At 40.3% G+C, this 25,145-nt stretch overlaps 1 protein-coding gene across 4 annotated transcripts in view; it reads right to left on the reverse strand.

Moving 5' to 3' along the window:
- Window positions 1-25,145, reverse strand: part of C2CD3 (C2 domain containing 3 centriole elongation regulator) — a 227,137-nt gene that overhangs the window by 13,105 nt on the left and 188,887 nt on the right. For all 4 annotated transcript variants that reach the window (XM_037840623.1, XM_037840622.1, XM_037840621.1 and 1 more), the window contains exon 32: window positions 24,921-25,032. In XM_037840623.1, the coding sequence (XP_037696551.1) occupies window positions 24,921-25,032 (112 nt within the window). The remainder of the gene's footprint in view (window positions 1-24,920; window positions 25,033-25,145) is intronic.

Genomic DNA, 25,145 nt, shown 5'->3' on the forward strand with positions numbered 1-25,145 from the left:
GGTGACGTCCACGAGCCACCTGTTCTCCACAAGCCAGTTCTCCCCTGCTTTGCCTTTGTGGTGAGTGGGGGAGTGAGTCTTGTGGGGTCCAATTGGTGTACCAAGCTTGTGTGTGTAGTTGGTGTTGCCCAACTTTTATTTTTGAGTTTTTCTTGCTGTTTTTTGCGTGTGTCTGGGCAGTCGGGGGGGGGGGGGGTGGCGGCACTAACAATCAAATCTCCCTGGTGTTCCTGGAGTTTTAAAGCTGCTGCAATTGTCTAATCCTTCAGTTCAGTCCTGCCACAGTTTGTCTCTGCCACTGACCCACAAGTCCTTGGTATTGGCGTATGGCCCCTGAGACTTGTGAGTGGGTCCTTCTTCCAGGCCGTGCACCCCCTGGTCCTCTGTTGAGGGATGACTGTGCTATGTCACAGGTGAGTGATGTCCCCCCAGGGTGGTTCTGGGCTGCTGGGCTGTGTAGGGAGGCTCCCAGTCTGCTGAAATGATGGCTGAATGGGGCTTTGTTAATTCACACAGCTCCACCTTCCCAACTCTGGAACAACCAGCTGAGGGTGCAGGGAAGGCTAATGTCCACGCCCAGTTTTGTGGTGTGTGCCTGTTATCTTAAGCACTTCCATCACACTGGGTTGTCTGGGGCAGCTCTGGGCTATGGGGCTGGCGATGGGCAGGAGTGTCTCCTGTCCACCAGGATGATGGCTGTGAGCGGACACCCCCCTTTTCTTGGGAAGTTGTGGTGTTTAGTGAATTTTCTCAGCCACTGGATTATTGCCTTTTGTCTCAGAGCTCTCTTGGTTCTGCTCTTGTCTTGATCTGCCCAAATTGCAAGTCTTTGAGGCTTTCTGTATTGGGCTTCTTAGAGTAATTGTTTTAGAAACAGAAAAAAAAAATTAAAAAAAAAAAAAAAAAAAAAAAAGCCCTCCTCACAGATCTAATGGGTTATTGAAATGCTAAGAGACTAAGCAATTAGGGCCATTAAGGAAAGATCCAGGGGGCAGAGAGATTAGTTTTTCTTCGGAATTTGCATATGCGCCTCAGGGCCTGAGCTCTGCCCTTCCCCTTTCTATGTTCACCAGAACTCCAAAAAGTCTCCGCTTTTATTTTTGAGTTTTTCTTGCTGTTTTTTGCTATGCCTATCTCCTCTCTGCTGGGCTGGCTGCTCTCAGATTCTCTGGTGTCTGGTCTCAGTCTATCTATGGTTGGAGTTTGGATCAGTAGAATGAGTTTCTGATAAGAGCTGCCACTGCAGTTCTCCCTTCTCCTTCCCAGCGCTGATGGCCCCTCGTCCCACGGGACTGAGCCTGGCAGGGAGGGGTGTGGGTCTCCTGGACGCAAAAACTTACAGATTTCGCTGATCTCAGCAGTTTGACGGGTTCATGAGTGTTGTATGAAGTATGCCCAAAGTCAATTTGCTCTGCGGTGTCCAGTCCACGCAGTTCCTGGCTTTCTACCTACTTTCCTGGTGGAGTAACTAAAACATACAGCTCACCGATCCGCCATCTTGCCCCGCCTCCTCATTTTGGATTTTGGAGACAACATATTCCTCATTTGGGTGTGCTACTCCAGCCCATTTACCAAGTGACCAGAAAAGCTTCTAGTTTTGAGTGGGGACCGGAACAAGATGAGGCTCTGCGACAGGTCCAGGCTGCTGTGCAAGCTGCTCTGCCGCTTGGACCATATGATTCAGCTGATCCAATGGTGCTGTAAGTGTCAGTGGCAAATAGAGATGCTCCTATAGGAGAATCACAACGCAGGCCCTTAGGATTTTGGAGTAAAGCTTTATCATCCCCTGCAGAAAACTACTTTCCATTTGAGAAACAGCTGTTGGCCTGCTACTGGGACTTAATAGAGACAGAACACTTAACCATGGGTCACCAACTTATCATGAGACTTGAGTTACATATTATGAGCTGGGTGTTTTCTGACCCGCCAAGCCATAAAGTTGGGCATGCACAGCAGCACTCCATCATAAAATGGAAATAGTGTATATGAGATAGAGCTCGAACAGGTCCTGAAGGCACAAGTAAGTTACATGAGGAAGTGACCCAAATGCCCACAGCCCCCACTCCTTCTACCTTACCTTCTCTTTCCCAGCCCACAGCTATGGCATTTTGGGGACTTCCTTATAATCAGTTGACTAAGGAAGAGAAAACTCGGGCCTGGTTTACAGATGGTTCTGCATGATACGCAAGCACCACCTGAAAGCGGACAGCTTCCTTGCTTGGAAGGAAAACTGGCCAGAGGTACATCTGTATCCTGATTCATGGGCTGTTGCTAATGGTTTGGCTGGATGGTCAGGGACTTGTAAGGAACATGACTGGAAAATTGGTGACAAAGAAGTCTGGGATGAGGTATGTGGATAGACCTTTCTGAGTGGGCAAAAAACATGAAGATATTTGTGTCCCATGTGAATGCTCACCAGAGGGTGACTTCAGCAGAAGATTTTAATAACCAAGTGGATAAAATGACCTGTTTGGTGGATACCAATCAGCCTTTTTCCCCAGCCACTCCTGTCATTGCCCAATGGGCTCATGAAAAAAGTGGTCATGTTGGTAGGTATGGAGGTTATGCATGGGCTCAGTAACATGGACTTCCACTCACCAAGGATGACCTGGCCACAGCCACTGCTGAGTGTCCAATCTGCCAGCAGCAGACACCCACACTCAGTCTCTGATATGGCACCATTCCTCGAGGTGATCAGCCTGCTACCTGGTGGCAGGTTGATTACATTGGATCACCTCCATCATGGAAGGGGCAGCAATTTGTTCTTACTGGAATAGACACATACTCCGGATATGGGTTTGCCTTCCCAGCACGTAATGCTTCTGCTAAAACTACCATCCATGGACTTACAGAATGCCTTATCCACCATCACGGTATTCCACACAGCATTGCTTCTGACCAAGGAACCCATTTCACAGCAAATGAAGTGAGGGAATGGGCACATGCTCATGGAATTCTCTGGTCTTACCATGTTCCCCATCATCCAGAGGCAGCTGGGTTGATAGAATGGTGGAATGGCCTGTTAAAGGCTCAATTATGGTACCAACTAGGTGGCAATACCTTGCAGGGCTGGGGCAGTGTTCTCCAGGAGGGTGTGTGTGCTCTGAATCAGCATCCACTCTATGGTGCTATTTCTCCCATAGCCAGGATTCATGGGTCCAGGAATTAAGGGGTGGAAACAGGAGTGGTACCACTCACTATCACTCCTAGTGATCCACTAGGAAAATTTTTGCTTCCTGTCCCTGCAAGCTTAAGCTCTGCTGGTCTACAGGTCTTTGTTCCAAAAGGAGGAGTGCTTCCACCAGAAACACAACAATAACCCCATTGAACTGGAAGTTAAGACTGCCACCTGGCCACTTTGGGCTTCTTATGCCTCTGAATCAACAGGAAAGGAAGGGGATTATTGTACTGGCTGGGGTGATTGATCCTGACTATCAAGGGGAAATAGCACTGCAACTACACAATGGAGGTAAAGAAGAGTTTTCCTGGAATACAAGAGATCCCCTAGGGTGTCTCTTAGTACTACCATGCCCTGTGATTAAAGTCAATGGAAAACTGCAACAACCCAATCCAGGCAGGACTACCAATGGCCAAGAAACTTCAGGAATGAAGGTTTGGGTCACCCCACCAGGCAAAGAACCATCCTACGTGTATTAGTTAGGGTTCCTAGGGAAACAGAATCAACAAGAGATATCTATAAATATAGATTATAGAAGTATCTCACGCAACTGTGGGTATGCACGAGTCCAAATTCCATATGGCAGGCAGCAAACTGGCAACTTCAATGAAGATGTTTTATGAACTCCTCAGGCAGCAAACTGGCAACTTCAATGAGCGTGTTCGATGAACTCCTCAGGAAACAAACTGGCAGCTTCGACAAACTGAAGTGCTTGCCGAGGGTAATGGGAACATGGAATGGGTAGTGGAAGAAGGCAGTGATAAATATGAACTATGGCCACATGACCAGTTACAGAAATGAGGACTATAATGGCATGAATATTTCCTCCTTGTTTTGTTATGAGTATGTTTGTATTTGTCTGTAAAGCAAATATCTTTGCTTTCTTCTTTGTCTTATCCCCTTATCATATGACATAAGCTGTATTGTTCATCTTGCAGTATTTAAGATAAAGGAAATAGATTTTAAGAGTTAATATCACCCAAGGACTTGCACCCTATTCTGGAGATTTAGGGTGTTTCCGGTTGTACGCTGGACAGCGGAGTATTGTTTTGTGAAATATATGTCTGTTATTGTTCTCTACTTAGAGATAAAGTATGGTTTAAGGTGATGTGTATAACTGCCAAGTTGACAAGGAGTGGACTGTGATGGTTAGGTTCATGTGTCAACTCGGCCAGGTGATGGTACCCAGGTGTCTGGTTAAGCAAGCATTGGCCTAACCGTTACTGCAAGGACATTTGTGGCTGCTTAATAAACCAGAAGGCTGGTTTATTAAATCATCAGGCAATTGGCTGCAGCTGTGACTGATTACATCAATGAAGGGTATGTCTTCCACAACTAGAGAGTGTAATTAGCTGGATTTAATCCAATCAGTTGAAGACTTTTAAGGGAGACAGATAGAGGACCTTCACTTATTCTTCAGCTATCCAGCAAAGCGTTTCCTGAAGAGTTTGTTGAAGTTGCCAGTTTGTTTCTTGAGGAGTTCATCAAACATATTCATTCGAGTTGCCAGTTTGCTGCCTGCCCTACGGAATTTGGACACATGCATATCCACAGTTGTGTGAGCTACATCTAAAAATCTTATATTTATAGATTTCTCTTGTTGATTCTGTTTCCCTAGAGAACCCTAACTAACACACCTAGGATGGAGAGGTTAAAGTTACCCTCCTGGAAGAGCTCCTGGCTCCTCCCAGATTCTGGCCTCAGAGCAGCTCAGGAACTTAAGTCTAGCACCTGCCTGGCAGGTCTTTAGACCCTCTTCCCGGAGATGCCTTCCCAATTGCAGTCTGGCCCAGGGTGGACACCAGCCAGTGCTGGCTATTTCCTCTGACTTCTGTATACTCCTGGCGAGGGAGAGCATCTCCTCCAAAAAGCTTTGTGTGGCCTTTATTAGAAAGCCTTTAACCTTTACCTTCCCCTTCGTGGGGCTCTGCAGAGAAGACATGAGACAATAGTCCAGGGGCTTCTGTCCCAGTGGGGCAGTCTGGCCATCAGACCTGGACCACAGGCTGGGAGAAAACCTGGGCTCAGGAGGTAACATTAGGCCCTACTGCTTTGATCCTGGTGACTTTGTGGAGGGCTGGGTTTCTCTAAGATTATGCATTTCCCAGATACCTCTGGGCTTGTGGAAGGGAAAACCAAGGAATAGAAAAACTTTTTAGGCTCCTGGGAGAAAAGAAGCAGCCTTAAGTTAAGATTCATAGACAGACAGGCCACAGGCTTCTGACGGTAGGACTCAGTCGCCCTCAAGTGGGGGCTCTGACATCCTGGGCCTCTAACTCAGCCTCTGAACTGAGCACACAGTCAATTGCTACAGCCCTGAGAACTGATCTCCATACTTCTGGGACTGCTCTGTTGTTTCCTAACTTCCCAGCTCCCCATCCCCTGGCTCTAAACATTCGATAATTTCTCTGTTAGCTTTTCTTCTCTACCAGAATCCCTACCCCCTGCCAGAATGCAATAGCAAATGAGGGAAGATGTCTCAATGATAAGAATAGCTAACAGTCATATGGCACTTACTATGTTATGTATGAAGAACTGTTCTGAGTACCTTACATATATTAACTCTTTTAATCCTCAGCAAACCCTACAAGGCAGGTATCATTACACCCATTTTACAAATAAGGAAACTGAGGCACAGAGAAGTTAGGTAACTTGTCCTGGGTCACACTGTTAAGTAAGTTCAAAGTTGAGCTCTGAACTTAGGCAGACTGTATTTAGAGACCATGCTCCTAGGCACTATACAAAACTGCCTGGTATGAAAGAAGAGAGAAATACAGTCACCAGTTAAATCTGTGTTGCCTTCCCAGAGACCAGAGAGAGACTTTGCCCAATACCTCAGAAAGCCAGTAGCAGAGCCAGGGCAAGAAACCAGGTTTGTTGACTCTCAGCTCCACAACTGGTCTGGAGCACCTCTGTCCCTAGTGATGTCTGAAAGGCTGTGGTCTGGCTGAGTGGAGGTGAGAACAATAGGGTGGGAGGGGGTGGACAACTCAGGGCTCTTAAGGGAACACTCATACCTGGTCTTGTTTCCAACTTCCTGCCTCCTACACAGACTCCTCGTGAATAAGAGCAGTGGCCCCATGCCTGTGGTTAATCCAGAGGCTCACTCACGATGTGGGCAGAACCTGGACTTAATGGAGGAAGGCACAGAACAAGCAAAGCCTCATCTCATGATAAGAAGCTGCCACGTAGGCAGGGCAAGGAGGCCCAGGCTCAGATAACAGGTTGCTTCTTGCTCTTTGCTTCCAATTCCTACCCTACCTTAACTGTTTTAGTTCAGGCCCATCCCTCTCCTCCTCTGATATCCTCTAGCACATATTGTTTGTACCTCCCGTTTGCCATATTCTGTTGATTCTGAGAGGTTTCTTTTCTCCACATCCATAGCCTGCAAAGTCTTTTCCTTACCTTTGTTGAATTCTACTCACCATGTGGCTCCATCTTCCTTTCCTTCTACTTATTCCCTTTGCTCTCTTTCACTTAGTGCTGATACAGGTGAAGGTCACTAGAGAAAGCTGGCGAGTGGCTGGGGCCGGTACCTCTCACAGGTACTGTGAGGTCCCCCAAGGCAGGGATGGGTACACACCAGGTGTGGGTACTTAAGCATGAGAGGCTCTCAGCAGGAGCTGGAAGAACTGACATATATATATAGCTGGCTCTCTTGGGGACTGTGAGCTCCCTGAAGGGGCCATAGTTCCTCCTCCTGTCTCCTTCTGCACCTAGCTCAGGACTATGGTTTTGCACATTTACTGAAAGATGTGTATTTTGAGTTTGAGGCCCAAATTACCTTCCTGGCCCAGGTCTGGCTCTCCTATTCATCAAAGAGAAGTCCTCGTTTCCCAGGGTCTGAATGGCTGGGAAAATTTCCAACTCTTTATTTGCTATTTTAGAACCCAGGCTTGGTCTACCTGAGGACTGTGTATTGGTAGAATGATGCCAGTCAGGGAAGGGGCATTTCCCCCATCACCACTTGGCCATAACTGTGCCTTTGAGGGTTATGGGTGCTGCTGAAAGTTTCTAATTACCAAAAGCATACATAAATTCAGTTTATGGGGATTAAGTGGACCACAAAAGCAATGTCCATGAAATTTTCCTTCCTATGAAGTGGAACAGTAGACCCTTGACACTCCCTAACTGTGATGACCCAGGTCACTGATATATGGAATTTTCTAATCATGTGCAATGGGACGCTGGTGGGCAAAAGAGTCTATTTGGATTAGGTGTGCTCAGCTAGTTACTGGTCTTGCTCAGGTTGGGGGCTGTTCAGGAATTTATAAAAGCTTGATTTGTGTTCGTACGTAAGCTCTGAGAAGAATGTCAACTTTCAAGCTGGTGATGGAGGCTAAGGAAGTCTATGACACTATGAAATTGTTAAAAAAAGGATTCTTGATAAAAAGTTTAAGTACTGTATTAAATTATGAAGAGTCTCTGGGAGTTCTTCTATTTTTAAATTATATTTATGTGAGAAATTATATATCTCTATTTAGTGACTTTGTAAAATTTGGGGATTTAGAATAATCTTATAAATACCCAGTGACAACACTGAAACTGATACTGAGGCAAAGCCCTTACAAAACACTGTATTATTGTAACCAAAAGGAGCTGGTTTAGCATCTGTGCCAGGAGCTTTGGAGATCAAAAGAGGGCTCTGCCTTAAATGGATTTCCATACCAAAACACCAGTTGTTCAAATACCCATAAGTATAACATAACAGAGTTGGAGGAGTAAACTCAGACCATAACAGGAAGCTACAGAAGTGTAGACTATAATAGGCAGCTGCACAAATAGAAACTGAACTTGATGGGTTAAGGAAGACAGACTTTTACAGATTTTCCTGTACAAGCAAAACAAACACAGACTGAGGCAGGCAGTCACACATACACATATGGTCTGAAATAGAAGATGAAAAAAAAAATACATCTGGAACAGACAGATACACAAATAAGTCCGGCCTTCCTGAGGGCTGGCCTTCTGTATAACTTCCTAAAGGGTCTAGCATGTATAAACACTCAGACAATTATGATAAACATGGATTAAATATGCCAATGGCAGAGTTAGAGGAGAGGTCTGGGCTAGAGATACTACTTGGGAGTCTTCAGTATATAGAAGGAATCTAAAGTACTAGATGAGGTCACCTGGAAAGTGAATGTAAAAAGGGAAGAGAAGACTTAAGACTAAGTCCTGGGGCACTCCTTTATAAAAAGGTTGGAGAAAAGTGGAGAAAATAAACAAAGGAAGTGGAGCCTGAGCAGGCAAAGAGGTGGAAGGAGAACAAGAGAGTGATGCCTCATAAACAAGTGAAGGACGTGTTTCAAGGAGAGAGATCAACTATATCATGTTACTGAGGTCACATAAGATGGGCGGTGAGATTTGACCACTGGAATAGGAATATGGAGGCTTTTGACAATCTTGAAGAGCTTTGTATTTGTTTTTGTTTTTTCAAGTGGAATGGTGGTGTAGAAATTTGATTAGAGTGAGAGATCACATTGGCTGCAGTATGGAGAAATGATGAATGGTGGAAAAGTGTGGATATGAATAAGGCAATTTGAAGAATAGTCATGGGGGAGATGATGGGAGGGAGACTATGGAATGGGGAAAAGTGAGTGGATTCAAAAGACATTTAAGGGGTAGAATTAACAGGCCTTGGTAATGGATTCGTGTGGGGCATAGTGGATAAAGGAATACACCGATTGTTCTGGCTGGAGTAATTAAGTAGACAAGAAGCTCAGTTTTGGACATGGTGAAATACTTGTGCCACATCAAAGAAAAAATGTCTAGGACACAGTTGGTTCCATGTATGTCTGCAGCATGGAGATGGAGCATGGAGAGAGTTCTGGACTGAAGACGAGGATCTGAGACTTATCAAACTGTAAATAATAATTGAAGCAATCAGAGTGGTTGAGATTTTCCCAAAAGAAAAAATCTACAAGAGCAGAAGACATAGTCCTGAGAAAAACCCAAGTAAAGTACTGTTATTACTGCTGTTCTTATCTCCTCTCTCATTTTCCCATTAGAGAAGTTGGTAAAATTTAGTTTGCCCATAAGCAGCTAAGCAAACAGAATCAGAAATTACTTTAAAGAAAACCAGGAAGCTGTCTGTCCCAATGAACAGTGACTTATCACAAGAGGGAATAGAAACCAGAGGCAAAGGAACTCTACTGATTTATAAGTAATATGAAATGGCAGCTGGATGGCTGGGCAGCAATCCTGCTAAACCAGCTATCCTTCTATCTCATTCCCTTCTTGAAGAGGTGTCAATTGTAAGATGAGGTGGTCATGAGGAAGGAGAGCTAAGGGCAGCCTCTATCAGCTAGCCCTCATATCCTCTCGGTGTGGCACTTGGCATTGTAGGATAAAACCTGTGGGTCTTGACAGAGGAGGAAGCAGATTCAAAGTCTTCACTAAAGTTACACAGGTCTGTATCCACTGTACTATGGGTGATACAGGGGGAACACCTGCTAACAAATGCTTGAAGTGAAGATAATCTGGTTGCTGCTGAGCTTGTGTGTATCATTTTAAAGTGAATTAGGCTTTCCATAAAATCCTGTGGTGAAACCAGAGCAAATGATGAGCACTTACAAGTCCTATCATGTTTCAGGGATGGATCCTTGTCCTGGCTGAGAAGCAAGTCAGCTATAGTCAGGACAATGGCTGAGAACCCAGCAGCCTCTCAAAATGCTCTTCTTCAGACTCCAGGGCCAAGGCTGCCCTTATGAGAAGGCTGAATCAATGGAACCCTCAACGAGGGGTACGGGAAGGGAGTTCCTGCACTCCCCTCCCTACTTCTTACTTTGAGCTGTTCACTGTGCCTGAAACATTGAGAAAATAGAAGCCTTCATCGAATGTGAAATCTCATCACCATATCTCTAATCCTTATCTGCTTTAGCATCTGTTGTCTTTGTGGGGGGAGGATCTTTCCTTCTCTCAAAACCCAGTACCCCCTTATGTGCTCTGGATCCCATGCCATGTCTGATCCAAAGACCATTCTCTTTTCTATTTTTTTCTCCCACTCCTGTAACTTCTTCTCCCTTTCTCTGCTGGATTACTGCATCAGCATTAGAAAACTGTAGTTGCTATTCTCTGCTCCCTAGCAATAGCCAAATTAATGGAAGGAGTTGGTGTCTCCATTTTGTTACCAATCAATCACTCTTAAAATTCTGATTACATAAGATTTTGGGATTTACTGATTAATATTCCAAAGCATCTTGGCAGCATATGAAATTATGAAGCATAATAAAAATGAGTATCTGTAAACCCATGACCCAATCTAAGAACTAAAACATTAATAATAATGTTTAATAGACTGATGTGCTCCTTGTCCCTACTATTCCACCCCCTCCCTCCCCATCAAAGGTAACTGCTATCCCTGAATTTTGTGTTTCTCATTATGCCCTAATTTTCCCTTTTTCTTTTATTAGAGAAGTTGTGGTTTTACAGAACAATCAGGCATAAAATACAGGATTCCCATATACCACACCCCAGCAACAACACCTTGCATTGGTGTGGAACATTTGTTACAATTGATATCACATTTTTATAAGTGTACTATTAATTAAAGTCCATGATTTAACTCAGCATTCACTGTGTAGTGTAGTTCCAAGGATTTTTTAAAAAAATTTTATTTTGTTACCATATATACAATCTAACAACTCCTGTTCGAATCACATTCAGATATATATTTCAGTGCTATTATTTGTGTTCACTATGTTGTGCTACCATCACCACTATCCATTACCAAAACACTTCCATCATTCCAAATAGGAACCATGTATATTTTAAGCCTTAATTTCTCATTGCCTATCTCCACCTCATCCCCTGGTAACCTATATTCTAGATTCTGCCTGTATGAGTTTGTTTATTCTAATTGTTTTAAATCAGTGAAATTATGCAATATTTGTACTTTGGTATCTTGCTTATTTCATTCAACATGATGTCTTCAAGGTTCACCCATGTTGTTGCATGCATAATGACTTCATTCTTTTTAACAGATGAAAAATATTCCATTGTATGTATATACCACATTTTATTTATCCATTCATCGATTGATGGACACTTGGGGTTGCTTCCATCTTTTGGCAATTGTGAATAATGCTGCTATGAACTTTGGTGTGCAAATACCTGTTTGAGGCCCTGTTTTCAATTCTCTTGGATATACAGGCAGTAGTGGGATTTCCAGGTCATATGCTATTTCTATACTTAGCTCTCTGAGGAACCATCAAACTGTCTTCCACAGCAGTTGTGCCATTTTACATTCCCACCAGCAATGAATGAGTGTTCCTATTTCTCCACATCCTTCTCATGTACTTTCTGGCCATTTGTACATCTTATTTGGGGAGGTATCGGTTCAAGTCTTTTGCCCGTTTTTAAATTGGGTTGTTTGTCTTTTTGTTGTTAAGTTGAAGGATTTCTTTATATATATTGGATATTAATTCTTTATTGATATGTGGTTTCCAAATATTATATCCCACTGTATAGGTTGTCTTTTTACTGTCATGATAACGTCCTTTGAGGAACAAAAGTTTTTGATTTTTGATGATGTCCCATTTATCTACTTTTTCTTTTGTTACTTGTGCTTTGAGTGTAAAGTCTAAGAAACCATTGTCTAACAAGGTCCTGAAGATGCTTCCCTACATTTTCTTTTAGGTGTTTGATAGTTCTAGCTCTTATATTTAGGTGTTTGATCCATATTAAGTTGATTTTTGTTTATGGTGTAAGGCAAGGGTCCTCCTCCTCCTTTTTTTTTTTTTTTTTTTTTCAAATGGAGATCCAGTTTTCCCAGCTCCATTCGTTGAAGAGAGTAGTCTTTCCTATTTGAGTAGTCTTTGCCATCTTGACAAAAATTAGTTTGCCATAAAGTTGAGGGTTGATTTCTGAGCTCTCAATTCTATTCTACCAGTCTATATGTCTATCTTCGTGTCATTACAACATTGTTTTGATTACTGTGGCTTTGTAGTAAGTTTTAAGACAGGGAAGCGTGAGTCCTCCAACTTTATTCCTCTTTTTCAATTTTGTTTTAGCTATTTGGGGCCCCTCACCCTTCCATATAAATTTGATGATTGGTTTTTCCACTTCTACAAAAAAGGTTGCTGGAATTTTAATTGGGATTACATGAAATCTATAAATTGCTTTGGCTAGTATTGACATCTTAAAGATTAATTTAGTCTTCTGATCCATGAACATGGAATGTCCTTTCACTTATTTAGGTCTTCTTTAATTTCTTTTAGCAATTTTTGTAGTTTTCTGTGTACAAGTCCTTTACATCCTTGGTTAGATTTATTCCTCGATATTTGATTCTTTTAGTTGCTATCATAAATGGAATTTTTTCCCTCGATTTCTTCCTCCAATAGTTCATTACTAGTGTATAGAAACACTACTGACTTTTGGGTGTTTATCATGTACCCTGCACTTTGCTGAATTCATTTATTAACTGCAGGAAGCTCTGTTGTAGATTTTTCAGGATTTCCTGTATATAGGACCATAACACCTGCAAATAGGGAAAAGTTTTTTTTTTTTTTTCTTTTTTTCTTAATTGCTCTGGCAAGAACTTCCAGTACTATGTTGAATAACAGTGGTGACAGTGGTCATCCTTGTCCTCTTCCTGATCTTAGAAGGAAAGTTTTCAGTCTTTCACTTAAGTAGGATGTTAGCTGTGGGCTTTTCATATATGCCCTTTATCATGTTGAGGAAGTTTCTTTCTATTCCTAGGTTTCTAAGTGTTTTTATCATGAAGGGGTGCTGGATTTTGTCAAATGCCTTTTCTCCATTGAGATGATCCTTCATTCTGTTAATGTGGTGTATTACATTAATTGATTTGCTTATGTTGAACCAACTTTGTATACCAAGGATAAGTCCCATTTGATCATGGCCTATAATTCTTTTAATATGCTGTTGAATCTTGTTAGTATTTTGTTGAGGATTTTTGCACCTATATTAATAAGGAATATTGGTCTGTAGTTTTCTTGTGTTCTCTTTATCCAGCTTTGGTATGAAGGTGATGTTGGCCTTGTAAAATGAGTTAGGGAGTGTTCCCTCTTCTTCAAATTTTTGGAAGAGTTTAAGCAGAATTGGAGCTATGTCACCCTGGAATGTTTAATAGAATTTCCCTGAGAGACCATCTGGTCCTGGGCTTTTCTTTGTTGGGAGGTTTTTGATGACTGATCCAATTTCTTTACTAGTAATTTGTTTGTTGAGATCTTCTATTTCTTCTTGAGTTAATGTAGGTAATTTGGGTGTTTCTAAGAATTTGCCCATTTCATCTAGGTTATCTAATTAGCATACAGCTGTTCCTAGTATCCATTTTTACAGTTCTTTTTATTTCAGTGGGGTCAGTAGTAACGTCTCCCTTTTCATTTCTGATTTTAGTAATTTGTGCTCTGTCTCTTTTTTTTTTTGGTCAGTCTAGTTAAAGGTTTGCTGATTTTGTTGATCTTTTCAAAGAACCAACTGTTAGTTTAGTTGATTCTATTGTTTTTTTGTTTTCTACTTCATTTACCTCTGCTCTGATTTTTGCTGTATTTCCTTTTGCTTGGTCTGGGCTTAGGTTTTCCAGTTCTTTTTCTAGTTCTTCCAGTTTTTGAAGTATTCCTTCTTTTTTAATATAGGCATTCAGAGCTATAAATTTCCCTTGCAGCACAGCCTTTACTGCTTCCCCTAAGCTTTGGTATGATGTATTTTCATTTTCATTAGTCTCAAGATATTTCTAAATTTCACTTCTGATTTCCTTTTTAACCCATTGGTTGTTTAACAGAATGCTGTTTAATTTCCAAATATTTATGAATCTCCCTTTCTCCCTCTAACACTGATATCTAGCCTTATTCTGTTGTGGTCAAAGAATATACATTGTATGATTTCAATATTTTTCATTTTATTGAGACTTGTTCTGTGACCCAACATATGGTCTATCCTGGAGAATGATCCATGTGCACTAGAGAAGAATGTGTATTCTGGTTTTGTTGGGTGCACTGTGCTATACGTCTGTTAGGTCTAGTTGGTTTAATGTATCATTCAAGTCCTATACTTCCCTACTGATCTTCTGAGTAGTTATTCTATCTATTATTGAAAATGAGTGTTTAAAGTCTCCTACTATTAATGTAGAATGGTCAACTTCTCCCTTCAAATCTGTCTGTATTTGCTTCATATATTTTGGGGCTTTGCTCTCAGGTGCATATATATTTTTAATTGCTACATCTTCCCCTTTATCAGTATGTACTGACTATCTTTGCTGGTCATAACTGTTTTTGACTTAGTCTATTTTATCTGATATTAGGAAAGCCACCCCAGCTGTCTTTTGGTTACTACTTGCATGGTATATTTTTTCCTATCCTTTCACTGTCAACCTACTTGTATCTTTGACTTTAAGGTGAGTCTCTTGCAGCAGCATATAGTTAGGTCATGCTTTTTTATCCATTCTTCCAGTCTCTGCCTTTTGACTGGAGAGTTTAATCCATTTACCTATAATGTCACTACTGATAACACAGGTCTTTCTTCTGTCCTTTTGCTATTTAGCCTTTGTAAGTCTTAATACCTTTTTGTCCATCCATGGAGTTACATACCAAATGATACAATACAATAATACTGACATTTATAATTACCCAAATGGTTACCTTTACTGCAGGTCTTTATTTCTTTGTGCCATTTTGAACCATTCTCTAGTGTCCTTTCATTCCAGTCTGAAGAACTCCCTTTAGCATTGCTTGTAGGGCAGTGATGTACTCCCTCAGCTTTTGTTTATCTGAGAATGTCTTAATCTTTCCCTAATTTTTGAAAGAAAGTCTTGCTGGATACAAAATTCTTGGCTGGAAGTTGTTTTCCCTTAGCATATTAAGTATTTCAACCCACTGCATTCTTGCCTCCATGGTTTCTTATGAGAAATCGGCACTCAATCTTACTGGGATTCCCTTGTAGGTAACAAGTTGCTTTTCTCTTGCAGCTTTCAGAACTCTCTCCCTGTCTTTTGCATTTGATAGTGTAATCAATATATGATGGGGTATATTTTTCTTCATGCTTATCATGTTTGGTGTTCTCTGCACTTCTTGGATGTGCATAGTCACATCTTTTGCTAAGTTTGGGAAGTTCTCTGTCATGTTGTTGACTATTTCTTCTGCTCCTTTTTTGCTTTCTTCTCATTCTGGGACTCCCATAATGTGTATATTTGTGCGCTTGATAGTACCCCATAGCTGTCTTAGGCTATTTTCACTTTTAGTATTTCTTTTTTCTTTCCATTCTTTAGCCTGACTCATTTCAAGCATCTTGCTTCAAGTTCACTGATTCTTTCTTCTGCCAATTCCAATCTGCTCTTGAAACCCCCCTGGGCATTTTTCCTTTCAGTGATTGTCTTCAACTCCAGTAGTTCTGCTTGATTCCTTTTTAAAATTTCTATCTCTTTAATCAAACTCTCACATTGTTCATTCTTTGTTTTCCTGATATCCTTTAGTTCTTTCTCTGTACTTTCTATCATCTCGTTGAGCATTCCTAAGATCATTTTTTTAAAGGCTTTGTCCAGTATGTCCACATTCTCGTCTTCTTCACTGGTGTTTTCTGTATTTCTATCCTATTCCTTTGGATGGGCCATCATTTCCTGTTTGTTTTGTACTTTTTTGTTGTACAGTGTACATTTTAATATTTAAAAATGTTAACTCTGGGATTTACTCCCTGGAATGTCTGTTTCTTGGCTTTGTAATCAGCTGGTGAAAGACGTAGATTTTCTTGAGCTTCAGCCCTCTTATCAGGAGGGTCTGCCCAAGGCAAATGTACTGTGCAGGGTTTTCCTGGTTTTCCTGGGCCTCTCTGTCTTATCCTGGGCTTTTGCTTATTAGTTGTTTTGGAGAGCCCCCCATTTACAGGAGTTTGATTGTCCCCTCTGTTGCCCAGGAGACAATCCTCTCTATCCCAGATATCTGAAGCCACCAGACCTTTGTCCCAGACTGTTTGCCTCATGGTTTTTTACACTCCTTTTGTTGTTACACACTGCTTTTGCCTGGAGGGCAAATTCTGGGGTGAGGACTACCCTAGGAAAGACTTTCCCAATTTGGTGTTTCCAATCCAAAACAGGGCCAGGGACCCATGAAAGGGGTGCAGATTGGCTCGAAAGTGCCCTGTGGAGGGGTCAGGAAGGGTGCCCATACCCAACCCGAGGCTGAGCTTTCCTGGCCTGCCCAGCAAATGTGGCCTTTCAGCTAACTTTCCCCTGCAGTCCTGAGGAAGCCCTGTGTCTTTAAGTTTCCACCATTTCTGTCCCTGTCTGGGAAGGACTGAAACAATGGCTGCCACTGCCTCTGTCCCCATGGGTTGCAACAGTAGCTGTCCTCGGAGCAGACACCCAGCAATCTGAATTTGCTAATCAAAAGGCATGATCAGTGATCGGCTGGGTACACCCCTGTTCTCAGGAAAAGGATTTTTATGTCTTTTGTCAGCAGCATGTAGCCAGGAACTGGATCCCGCAGTGACCTGCCATGAGTGTGGGGCATGGGTGGGCCATCATGCAGAGAGAGCAATTTACAGTTCTTTACCGTTATTTATCAGCCTCTTCCTCCTGCTCTTCCCTGGCTGCTGTACAGTGTTCTTCTGGCCTCTGGAGTTTAAAAATGGTTGTTTCAGACAGTTCCTGCCTGCTTAATAGTTGTTTTGGAGGAAGGACTGAGTCCTGGAGCTCCCTACTCTGCCATCTTCCCTGGAAGTCTCCTTATGCCCTCCCACTTTTTAAACAATATTTTAACATGTAACATATATGTTTCTTAATATATCCCTAATAAAATATTTAGTTCTGCTTGATAATGAGTTTTATAAAAATAGTGTTATACTGTATGTATATTTTCTTCTGCAACTTCCTTTTATAGTTGTGTTACATTTCTAAGATTTGTCCATATTATTATATATAGATACAGATATTCATTGTCATTGTTGTATAGCCCACTGTTTAAATATATCACAATCTCAAGGTCCCTCCACCCCAATTATGAAAAATATTTCTGTGAATATTCTTCTGGTGAACATCTGGAATTGCTGGACCTAGGGTAATTACAAGATAGAGGAAATCTGTATTTCATTGTGGTTGTTTCTATTTATACTCTTCTCTACACCTATTAAAATTCTTGTTGATACATACTCTTGCCAACATATGAGATAGGAGCAGCCTTCTTAACTTCTGCCAGTCCTGTGCGTATAAAATGGTATCCCATTATGGTCTTAATTTTAATTTCCTTGGTTATTAATAGGGTTGATCATCTTTACATGTTAAATTTGCCATTTATCCTCTTTAGGAAAATGCCTGTGCACGTTTTCATTCCATTTTAATACAGGATTGTCTTTTTTTTTTATTGATTTGTGGGAGGTTTTTATATATTGGGATATCAGATTGTCAGTAAGATGTGTTATAAATTTCCCAATTCATAGCTTGTGTTCTTTATTTTCTTTGTGGTACATTCTGATGTACAGAATTTCTTAAATTTAATAAGCCAAATTTATCAGTCTTTTATTTTATAGCAAGTTATTTTGTATCTTGTTTAAGAAATTCATACCTACCCCAAAATTACCATGATATTCTTCATTTTTTTCTAAATGGTTTACCTTTCATATTTAAGTCTTAATCTATCTGGAATTGACTTTTATATGTAATGTGAGGTGGGAATACCATTTCATTATTTTTAGCCAAGACACAACTATATCATGGTCCTGTGAACACCTGATTGTACATCAGGTGTACCTGACTGTACACCAGGTACAGTATGTGAATATATCTCAATAAAACTGAATTAAAATTTTTTATATGGAAGGGTAAGGGGACCCAAATAGCCATAGCCATCTTGAAAAGGAAAAAAAAAAAAGCTGGAAGACTCACACTTCCCAATTTTAAAACTTATTACAAAGCCACAGTAATGAAAACACAGTATGGTACTGGCACAAGAACAGATATGAAGAACAATGGAATAAAACTGAGAGTTCAGTAATCAACTGTCATGTTTATGGCCAACTGATGTTTGACAAAGGTGCCAAGTCCAGTCAATGGGGAAAAAATAGTCTCTTCAACAAATGGAGCTGGGAAAACTGGATGTCCATTTGCAAAATCATACAAAATCATACCATATTCAAAAATCAATTCAAAATGGATATAAGACCTACATATAAGAATCCTGACCATAAAACTCCTAGAAGAAAATGTAGGGAAACATCTTAGGACCTTGTGTTAGACAACGGTTTCTTAGAACTTACACTAAAAGCATGAGCAGCAAAAGAAAAAATAGATAAATGGGACCGCATCAAAATTAAAATTTTTTGTATAAAAGACTTTTATCATGAAAGTAAAAAAGACCACCTACACAATGGGAGAAAAATATTTGGAAACCATATATCCAATAAGAGTTTAATATCCAGACTATTAAAAGAAATCCTATAACTCAACAATAAAAAGACAAACAACCCAATTAAAAAATGGGCAAATCTCCCTCTCTAACTAAGCTACCTTGGCAAGTGATCTCACTGCCCTCCCCCCTATGTGGGACCTGACTCCCAGGGGTGTAAATCTCCCTGGCAATGCAGGATATGACTCCCAGGGATGAATCTGAACCCTGCATCATGGGATTGAGAACATCTTCTTGACCAAAAGGGGATGCGAAATGAAACGAAATAAAGTTTCAGTGGCTGAGAGATATCAAATGGAGTCGAGACGTCACTCTGGTGGATGTTCTTATGCACTATATAGATAACACTTTTTAGGTTTTTATATATTAGAATAGCTAGAAGTAAATACCTGAAACTACCAAATTCCAACCCAGTAGCCTTGACTCTTGAAGACGATTGTATAACAATGTAGATTACAAGGGTGACAGTGTGATTGTGAAAACCTTGTGGATCGCATTCCCTTTATCCAGTGTATGGATGGATGAGTAGAAAAATGGGGACGAAAATAGGTGATTGTATACCATGGATGACTGTATAGTATGTGAATATATCTCAATAAAACTGAGTTTAAAAAAAATGGGCAAAAGACTTGAGCAGACACTTCTCCAAAGAAGTTGTACAAATGTCCAAAAAGCACATGAAAAGATGTTCAACTTGGTTAGCCATTAGGGAAATCAAAATAAAAATTACAATGAAATACCATTTCACACCCATTAGAATGGCTACTATTAAAAGAATGGAAAATTACAAGTATTGGAGAGGATGTGGAGAAATAGGAACACTCATTCATTCTTTGTGGGAATGTAAAACAGGTACAGCAGGTGAGAAGGCTGTTTGATAGTTCCTCAGAAAGTTAAGTATAGAAATAGCATATGACCTGGAAATCCCACTTCTAGGTATATACCCAAAAGAATTGGAAGCATGGACTTGAACATTTTCACACCAGTGTTTACAGATGCATTATTTACAATGGCTAAAAGATGGAACCAGTCCAAGTGTGCATTAACTGATGAGTGGGTAAACAAAATGTGGTATATACATACAATGGAATGTTATTCAGTCATAAAAACAAATGAAGTTCTGATACATGGGACAACATGGGTGAATCTTGGAGACATCAGGTTGAGTGAAATAAGTCAGACAAAAAGGCAAAAATTATATGATCTCACTGATAGGAAATAATTAGAAGAAGCAAACTCAGGCATCAGAAACTACTGGTTACCAGGGGCTGGGGTTCAGGTAGGGAATGGGTAGTTAATATTTAAATTGTATAAAGTTTCTATTTGGGTTGATGGAAAAGTTTTGGTAGTGGATGGTGGTGATAGTAGCACAGCACTGTGAATGCAACACCACTGAATTATACATTTGAATGTGGTTTAAAGGGGAAATTTTAGGTTGTATACATGCTATTAGAGTAAAAAAAAAAAAAAAAAAAAAGACTGTACAACCCAAGCATTGAACCCTACTGTAAACCAGGAATTATAGTTAATAGTATAATTACAGACAATTTTTTTTATCACACTAATGCAAGGTGTTAATAACAGGGTGGTATATGAGATAACTATAGTTTATGCATAATTTTTCTGTAAAACTACAACTTTTCCAAGAAAAGAAACCATAGGACAGTGCCTGGCAAATAGTATGTGTTCAGTAGTAAACCAACTAATCATTTTCAACCTATCACCTGTCATTCTACCATTAGCAAAAGCTCTGTTCTTTCTGTTCTGCGATCTGTTTTAGAAGGTTCTTTACTGAAGTTCAAATTCCACAGATGGTGTTAAGCCTTAGCATATATCCCAAATGATTGTGGAAAAAGCATATATTTTATTTGGTAATACCTTAGAGTCTCCACCCCAAGGTCACAAAGTTATCCATTTATATACTGACATCTAATTATTTTTCAGCATTAACTTATCTATCTGTTGGCATTTTGGTTCATATCTATTGACGTCTGCTGATATTCTGATTAAAATCTATCATCTCATCCTAGTTATTAGCTTATCGTTATCACAGCTAACTTTATAATATCTCTTAACACCATAATTGGTTAATCAGCGCTATCCTCAATATTATCACAAGTAACGTTCTCCATTAATACCTTGGCAAGATTAGTTTAATGTGAGGCAATTCTGATAATGGCTGAATAGCGTGTATCATATTTGTAACAGGAAAATGTGACTTCTTGCTGAAGACAATGATAAACCTTGGACAAAATGTAAAAACAACTGTTTGAAGGCATTTGAGAGTAATCAAAAAAAGGAAGAAAGTACAGGGAACTGGATTCTTTGAAGAATGGACACTAAAACTAGGCGATATCTACATTTACTCTTTATTGACATGGGGGAATAGGGTTCAAGAAGTTCAGGGCTTTCAGAACAGGTGAAAATTGAGGGGGAAATCCCAGACAGAGAGAGCCACTGGATGGGGGAATCTCCAAATCTCTACATAAATTCCCTTTCTATTCTTGGCTGACTTCTAAACTGCACATGCACAGGATAAGACTCCAAGGTCCCAGCAGAAAGAAAGAGCTGGAAGGCCAAGTAGTTGAACAGGAATTTTAGCAGCTGCTGGGTATGGGAGGGAGAGTGCTTGGATTTCAAGTTTGTACCAAATTAGAGGGGCTTGGTAAACAATGTGGGCCTTTTATTGAAAACCACTCAGTATAGGTGGTCCACCAGTAATTTCAATGCCTGCTAGAACAATGCTCAACACTCTTTAGAAGAAAGTTAACATAATCCAATTCTTTACAAGGTAACATCCATAATGTCTGCTATACATTATCCACAATGTGGCATACAATAAAAAATTAGTAGAGATTCAAAGGAAAATGTGACCCATAAGAGAAAAGAGAAAAAAGTCAATAGAAGCAGCTCTAAACTTGACTTAGACATTGTAATTGGAGAGACTTTAAAACACCTATTATAAATATGCTAAAGAATTTATAGGAGAAGATACGGTGAATGGATGACTAGAAGGGGAATCTATGCAGAGAAGTAGAAACACTAAATAAATTAAAAAAAAAAACCTCTAAAAAAAAAGAGAAGAGGATGCGCTGAACAGCAGACTAGACACAGTAGAGGAAAAAAAATCAGTGAAATCAAATAAAAATTATCCTAACTGAAGAACAGAGGAAAAAAAGAAAGAAAATATAAGAAACAGCACCTGAGACCTATGGTATAAAATCAAACAGCGTAACATAGATTTCAGTAGAATCCCAGAAGGAGAGGAGAGAAAGAGTCTAGGAAGAAATATTTGAAGAGAGTATGGAATGTATGAGTCATCAGCAGAACCCAAGCAGGGTAATTAAAAAGATAATGAGAAAATCTTAAAAGCAGCCAGAGAATAAGTTACATTCAGGGCAACAATAATAGAAAGATTGCTGCTTCTCCCAAGAACCAAAGACAATGGAATGTTACCTTTAAAATGCTAAAAGAGAAAACAAATTCAATTCCAAATTCTGTACCCAGTCAAAGTGTCTTTCAAAAGTGAAAGCAAAATAAAGACATTTTCAGACAATTGAAACTGAGAGAACCAGTTACCGGTAGAGTGCACTCCATGAAATTCTAAAGGAAGTTATTCAGACTAAAGGGAAATTATCCCGGATAGAAAAAGGAACGAAGACCACCAGAAAAGATAAACATGTGGGTATATATAAAGACAATTTTTTGCCTGAAATTATTCAAAATGAGGCCACTTTTAAGACCTTCAGAGACCCCAAGCTCTGGGAAGATTTATGGTGTCCCTGCCCAAACACAATTCACAATTAAACGTAAAAAAACCTGAAAGTATAAAGATATCAATCAAGGTTCTGATTTATCCCATGATAGCTATTTCAATGCTTTAAAAAATAACTAATTCTTAAAATATTTTTCTCTTAATTTTTGGTGTCTCTGCTTGCTAGTGCCCTAAATACATACTTGATTTGCTTTCCAGATTATCCAGCACTGGCTGATAGCCATCCAAGAGCATAAGAATCTGAGGAAGTCACGGGATTTTCATTGTTAAAACTGGGGCAGTTCCAACAAACTGTGATGACTGTTAGACTAACTAGGACCCTAAATAAGGTACCGAAGACAGAGGTGGCCCTGAGGGTAGCAAAGGAACAATGCTGTTTAGCTTGGGGCAAGTAAAAAAAGGCTGAAAAGTATATGAGACTTGCCTTCTCAAAACTAGACTTCTTTAACTGAAGTGAAAACATCCTCTAACACACTTTGCATCTCATGTTTAATAGGTCAAAGACAACACATCCCCCTGGGAGTTGATAAGTCATGAAGGCACAGACAGAAAAGCAGGAAGAGCAGTTCTGCTTGAGAGGTGAGGGATGACAGTTTAGGCAAAGTGGCTCATGGACCTCCCTACTTAAGGGGCACAACTCACTGACACTTCACCCATTTGGGTAGGAAGAGAAGAGGGAAAGGGAACGAAGAGGACCTATATTTTTCCTCTAGAGTAATTCTCTCCATCAACCTATTATATAAGAATTATTAGCCTGATATTAGTTATAAGGAAATTGAGACTCAGAAAGGTCAAGTCACTTGTCCAAGATCATCTAGCTACTTAGTAGCAGATTCAAGATTTCACTTCATGGGTGTCTTGCTACAAAGCTTGTGGTTGGTTTCTGCCCATAGCCCTGTGACCCTAGCATAAGTGCTGATGGGCGTGTGTGAGAAATGTAAAAGAAGAGGCTGAGAGGGAGAAGACAGGCTGGGGACCATAAACCAGAGTGGGAATAAAGGCCATAAAATTGCAGAGTCTCCTGGTCAAGGACTGGCAACTCTCCTCTCCTAGGACAGGATTTACAAATTTGATGAAAACTGAGATGTGTGGGCACTTAGATTGATTCATGTACCAAATAAATGAGATGTCTTGGAGTCTGGAATCATAAGATCTAAATCCTAGTTCCACCACTTAGTTGTTGGGTGACCCTGGGCAAGTGACTTAAATCTTTATGCACCTCAGTTTCCTATATATAAACTAGAAATAGTAATACTTACCTTGTAGGTCTGTATGTGAAACTGAGCATTAGAGGAATAACAATATTACCTATAATTAATTAAATAGGGATAACAATAGTACTTATCAAACTGGGTTGTCGGGAGAATTAAATGAGTTTACACATTTGAAGTACTTAGAATAGTGCCTAGCACATAGTAAGCATTGAATAAGAGTTAGTGGTTATTAACATCTTATTCATAGCATGTATCACTTCCTGAAGCTTTTTTTAAAAAAAAAACACAAAAAAACATAAAAGCTCTGTGAGGTGGGGGCTTTGTGCCTAGTTCAGCCCAGGGCCTGGAATAGTGCCTGGCACATTAAAGTACTTTATGGTTCCTTTCTTTGATGATCAATGACCAATAACCTCCATGCTGCCAAATCCAAAACACAATCCATCCTCCATTCAGCACCTAGCATGAACTCCTGAAAATTTAAATCACATATTACTCCCTTGCTTAAAACTCTTTAATGGTTATCTTTGCATTTAGAATAAAAACTAAAACTCCTTTCCATAATTTATACGATCCTGTATGACCTAGGCCCTTTGACCTCATTGTGCCACTCTGTAAGTTCCAACCCTGTTCTTTATCAGAGCACCCAGTACTCATCACAATCTGTAAATGTTTTCTTTTATATTTTGTTTACTTACCCAAGTAGAATTTATGCAACATAAAGATAGGATTTTATCTGTCTTACTATTGTATGCTTGGTATATAGTACAATATCTGATACAGAGTAGGTGCTTAAGAAATATATGTTGACTGATTAAGAGAAGCAGAAGTTAATATTGCTTATTTTCTTGCCACCTACTGCATGCCAGGAGCTGTGCCAAGGCAGAAAAGAGAAGAGCTGGGATTTGTGACAGTGTTCCAACTATCTAACTCAGCTGAATGATTAACAGTTATGAGGTTTTTTGTAATCAGCAATTTGCTATACCACTGATATTATTCTCATCATCTAGACCTTACTCACCTGTCAAGGACCCCCCTCAGGCTGCATCTCCTGTTTGAAGCCTCCTGCTCAGAGGTGCCTTTGCTTAGTTGGAGCTCCCACGGCACTCAGTATGCATTTCTTAGCTGAATCATGCTTTTTGCTTCTGCACTGTTTGTTTCCTTGCACATGTGTGTCTCAGCTGACAATATCCTGCTCTTACCCATTTGCTCTTCCTCACTTTTCCTGAGTCCTTGCCCACCATAGGGTCCATAGAACATGCTCAGTACAAGCTTGAGGTGTGATCAATGCTGCCCTTTCCAGGAAGATGACCCAGTGCAGCTCTACATTCTGTGTACATTTTTACAGAAGTGATGACGACAACTCTGTAGGAGAAAGGGAGATCAGATGGCTGTTCTCTTACCTGATCTGCTGTGGTTTGTGGTGGCAAAGCTGCAGAGAGCGAAAGCATCCGCATGGAGGCCTCCAGCTGCTGGGGAGGCAAAAAGAAATTGGGCACCACAATGGGCTCTGGGCTATAATGGTAGTTAAGGGACAAAAATGTCCAGAAGTCTACCCCCTGCCAGACCAGAATCTCCACTAACCTCAATTACCTGCATTCCTATCCCTGAATCCTTTGCTCAGGCAA

The sequence above is a fragment of the Choloepus didactylus genome, chromosome 6 (genome assembly GCF_015220235.1).
Source record: "Choloepus didactylus isolate mChoDid1 chromosome 6, mChoDid1.pri, whole genome shotgun sequence".
Taxonomy (NCBI): domain Eukaryota; kingdom Metazoa; phylum Chordata; class Mammalia; order Pilosa; family Megalonychidae; genus Choloepus; species Choloepus didactylus.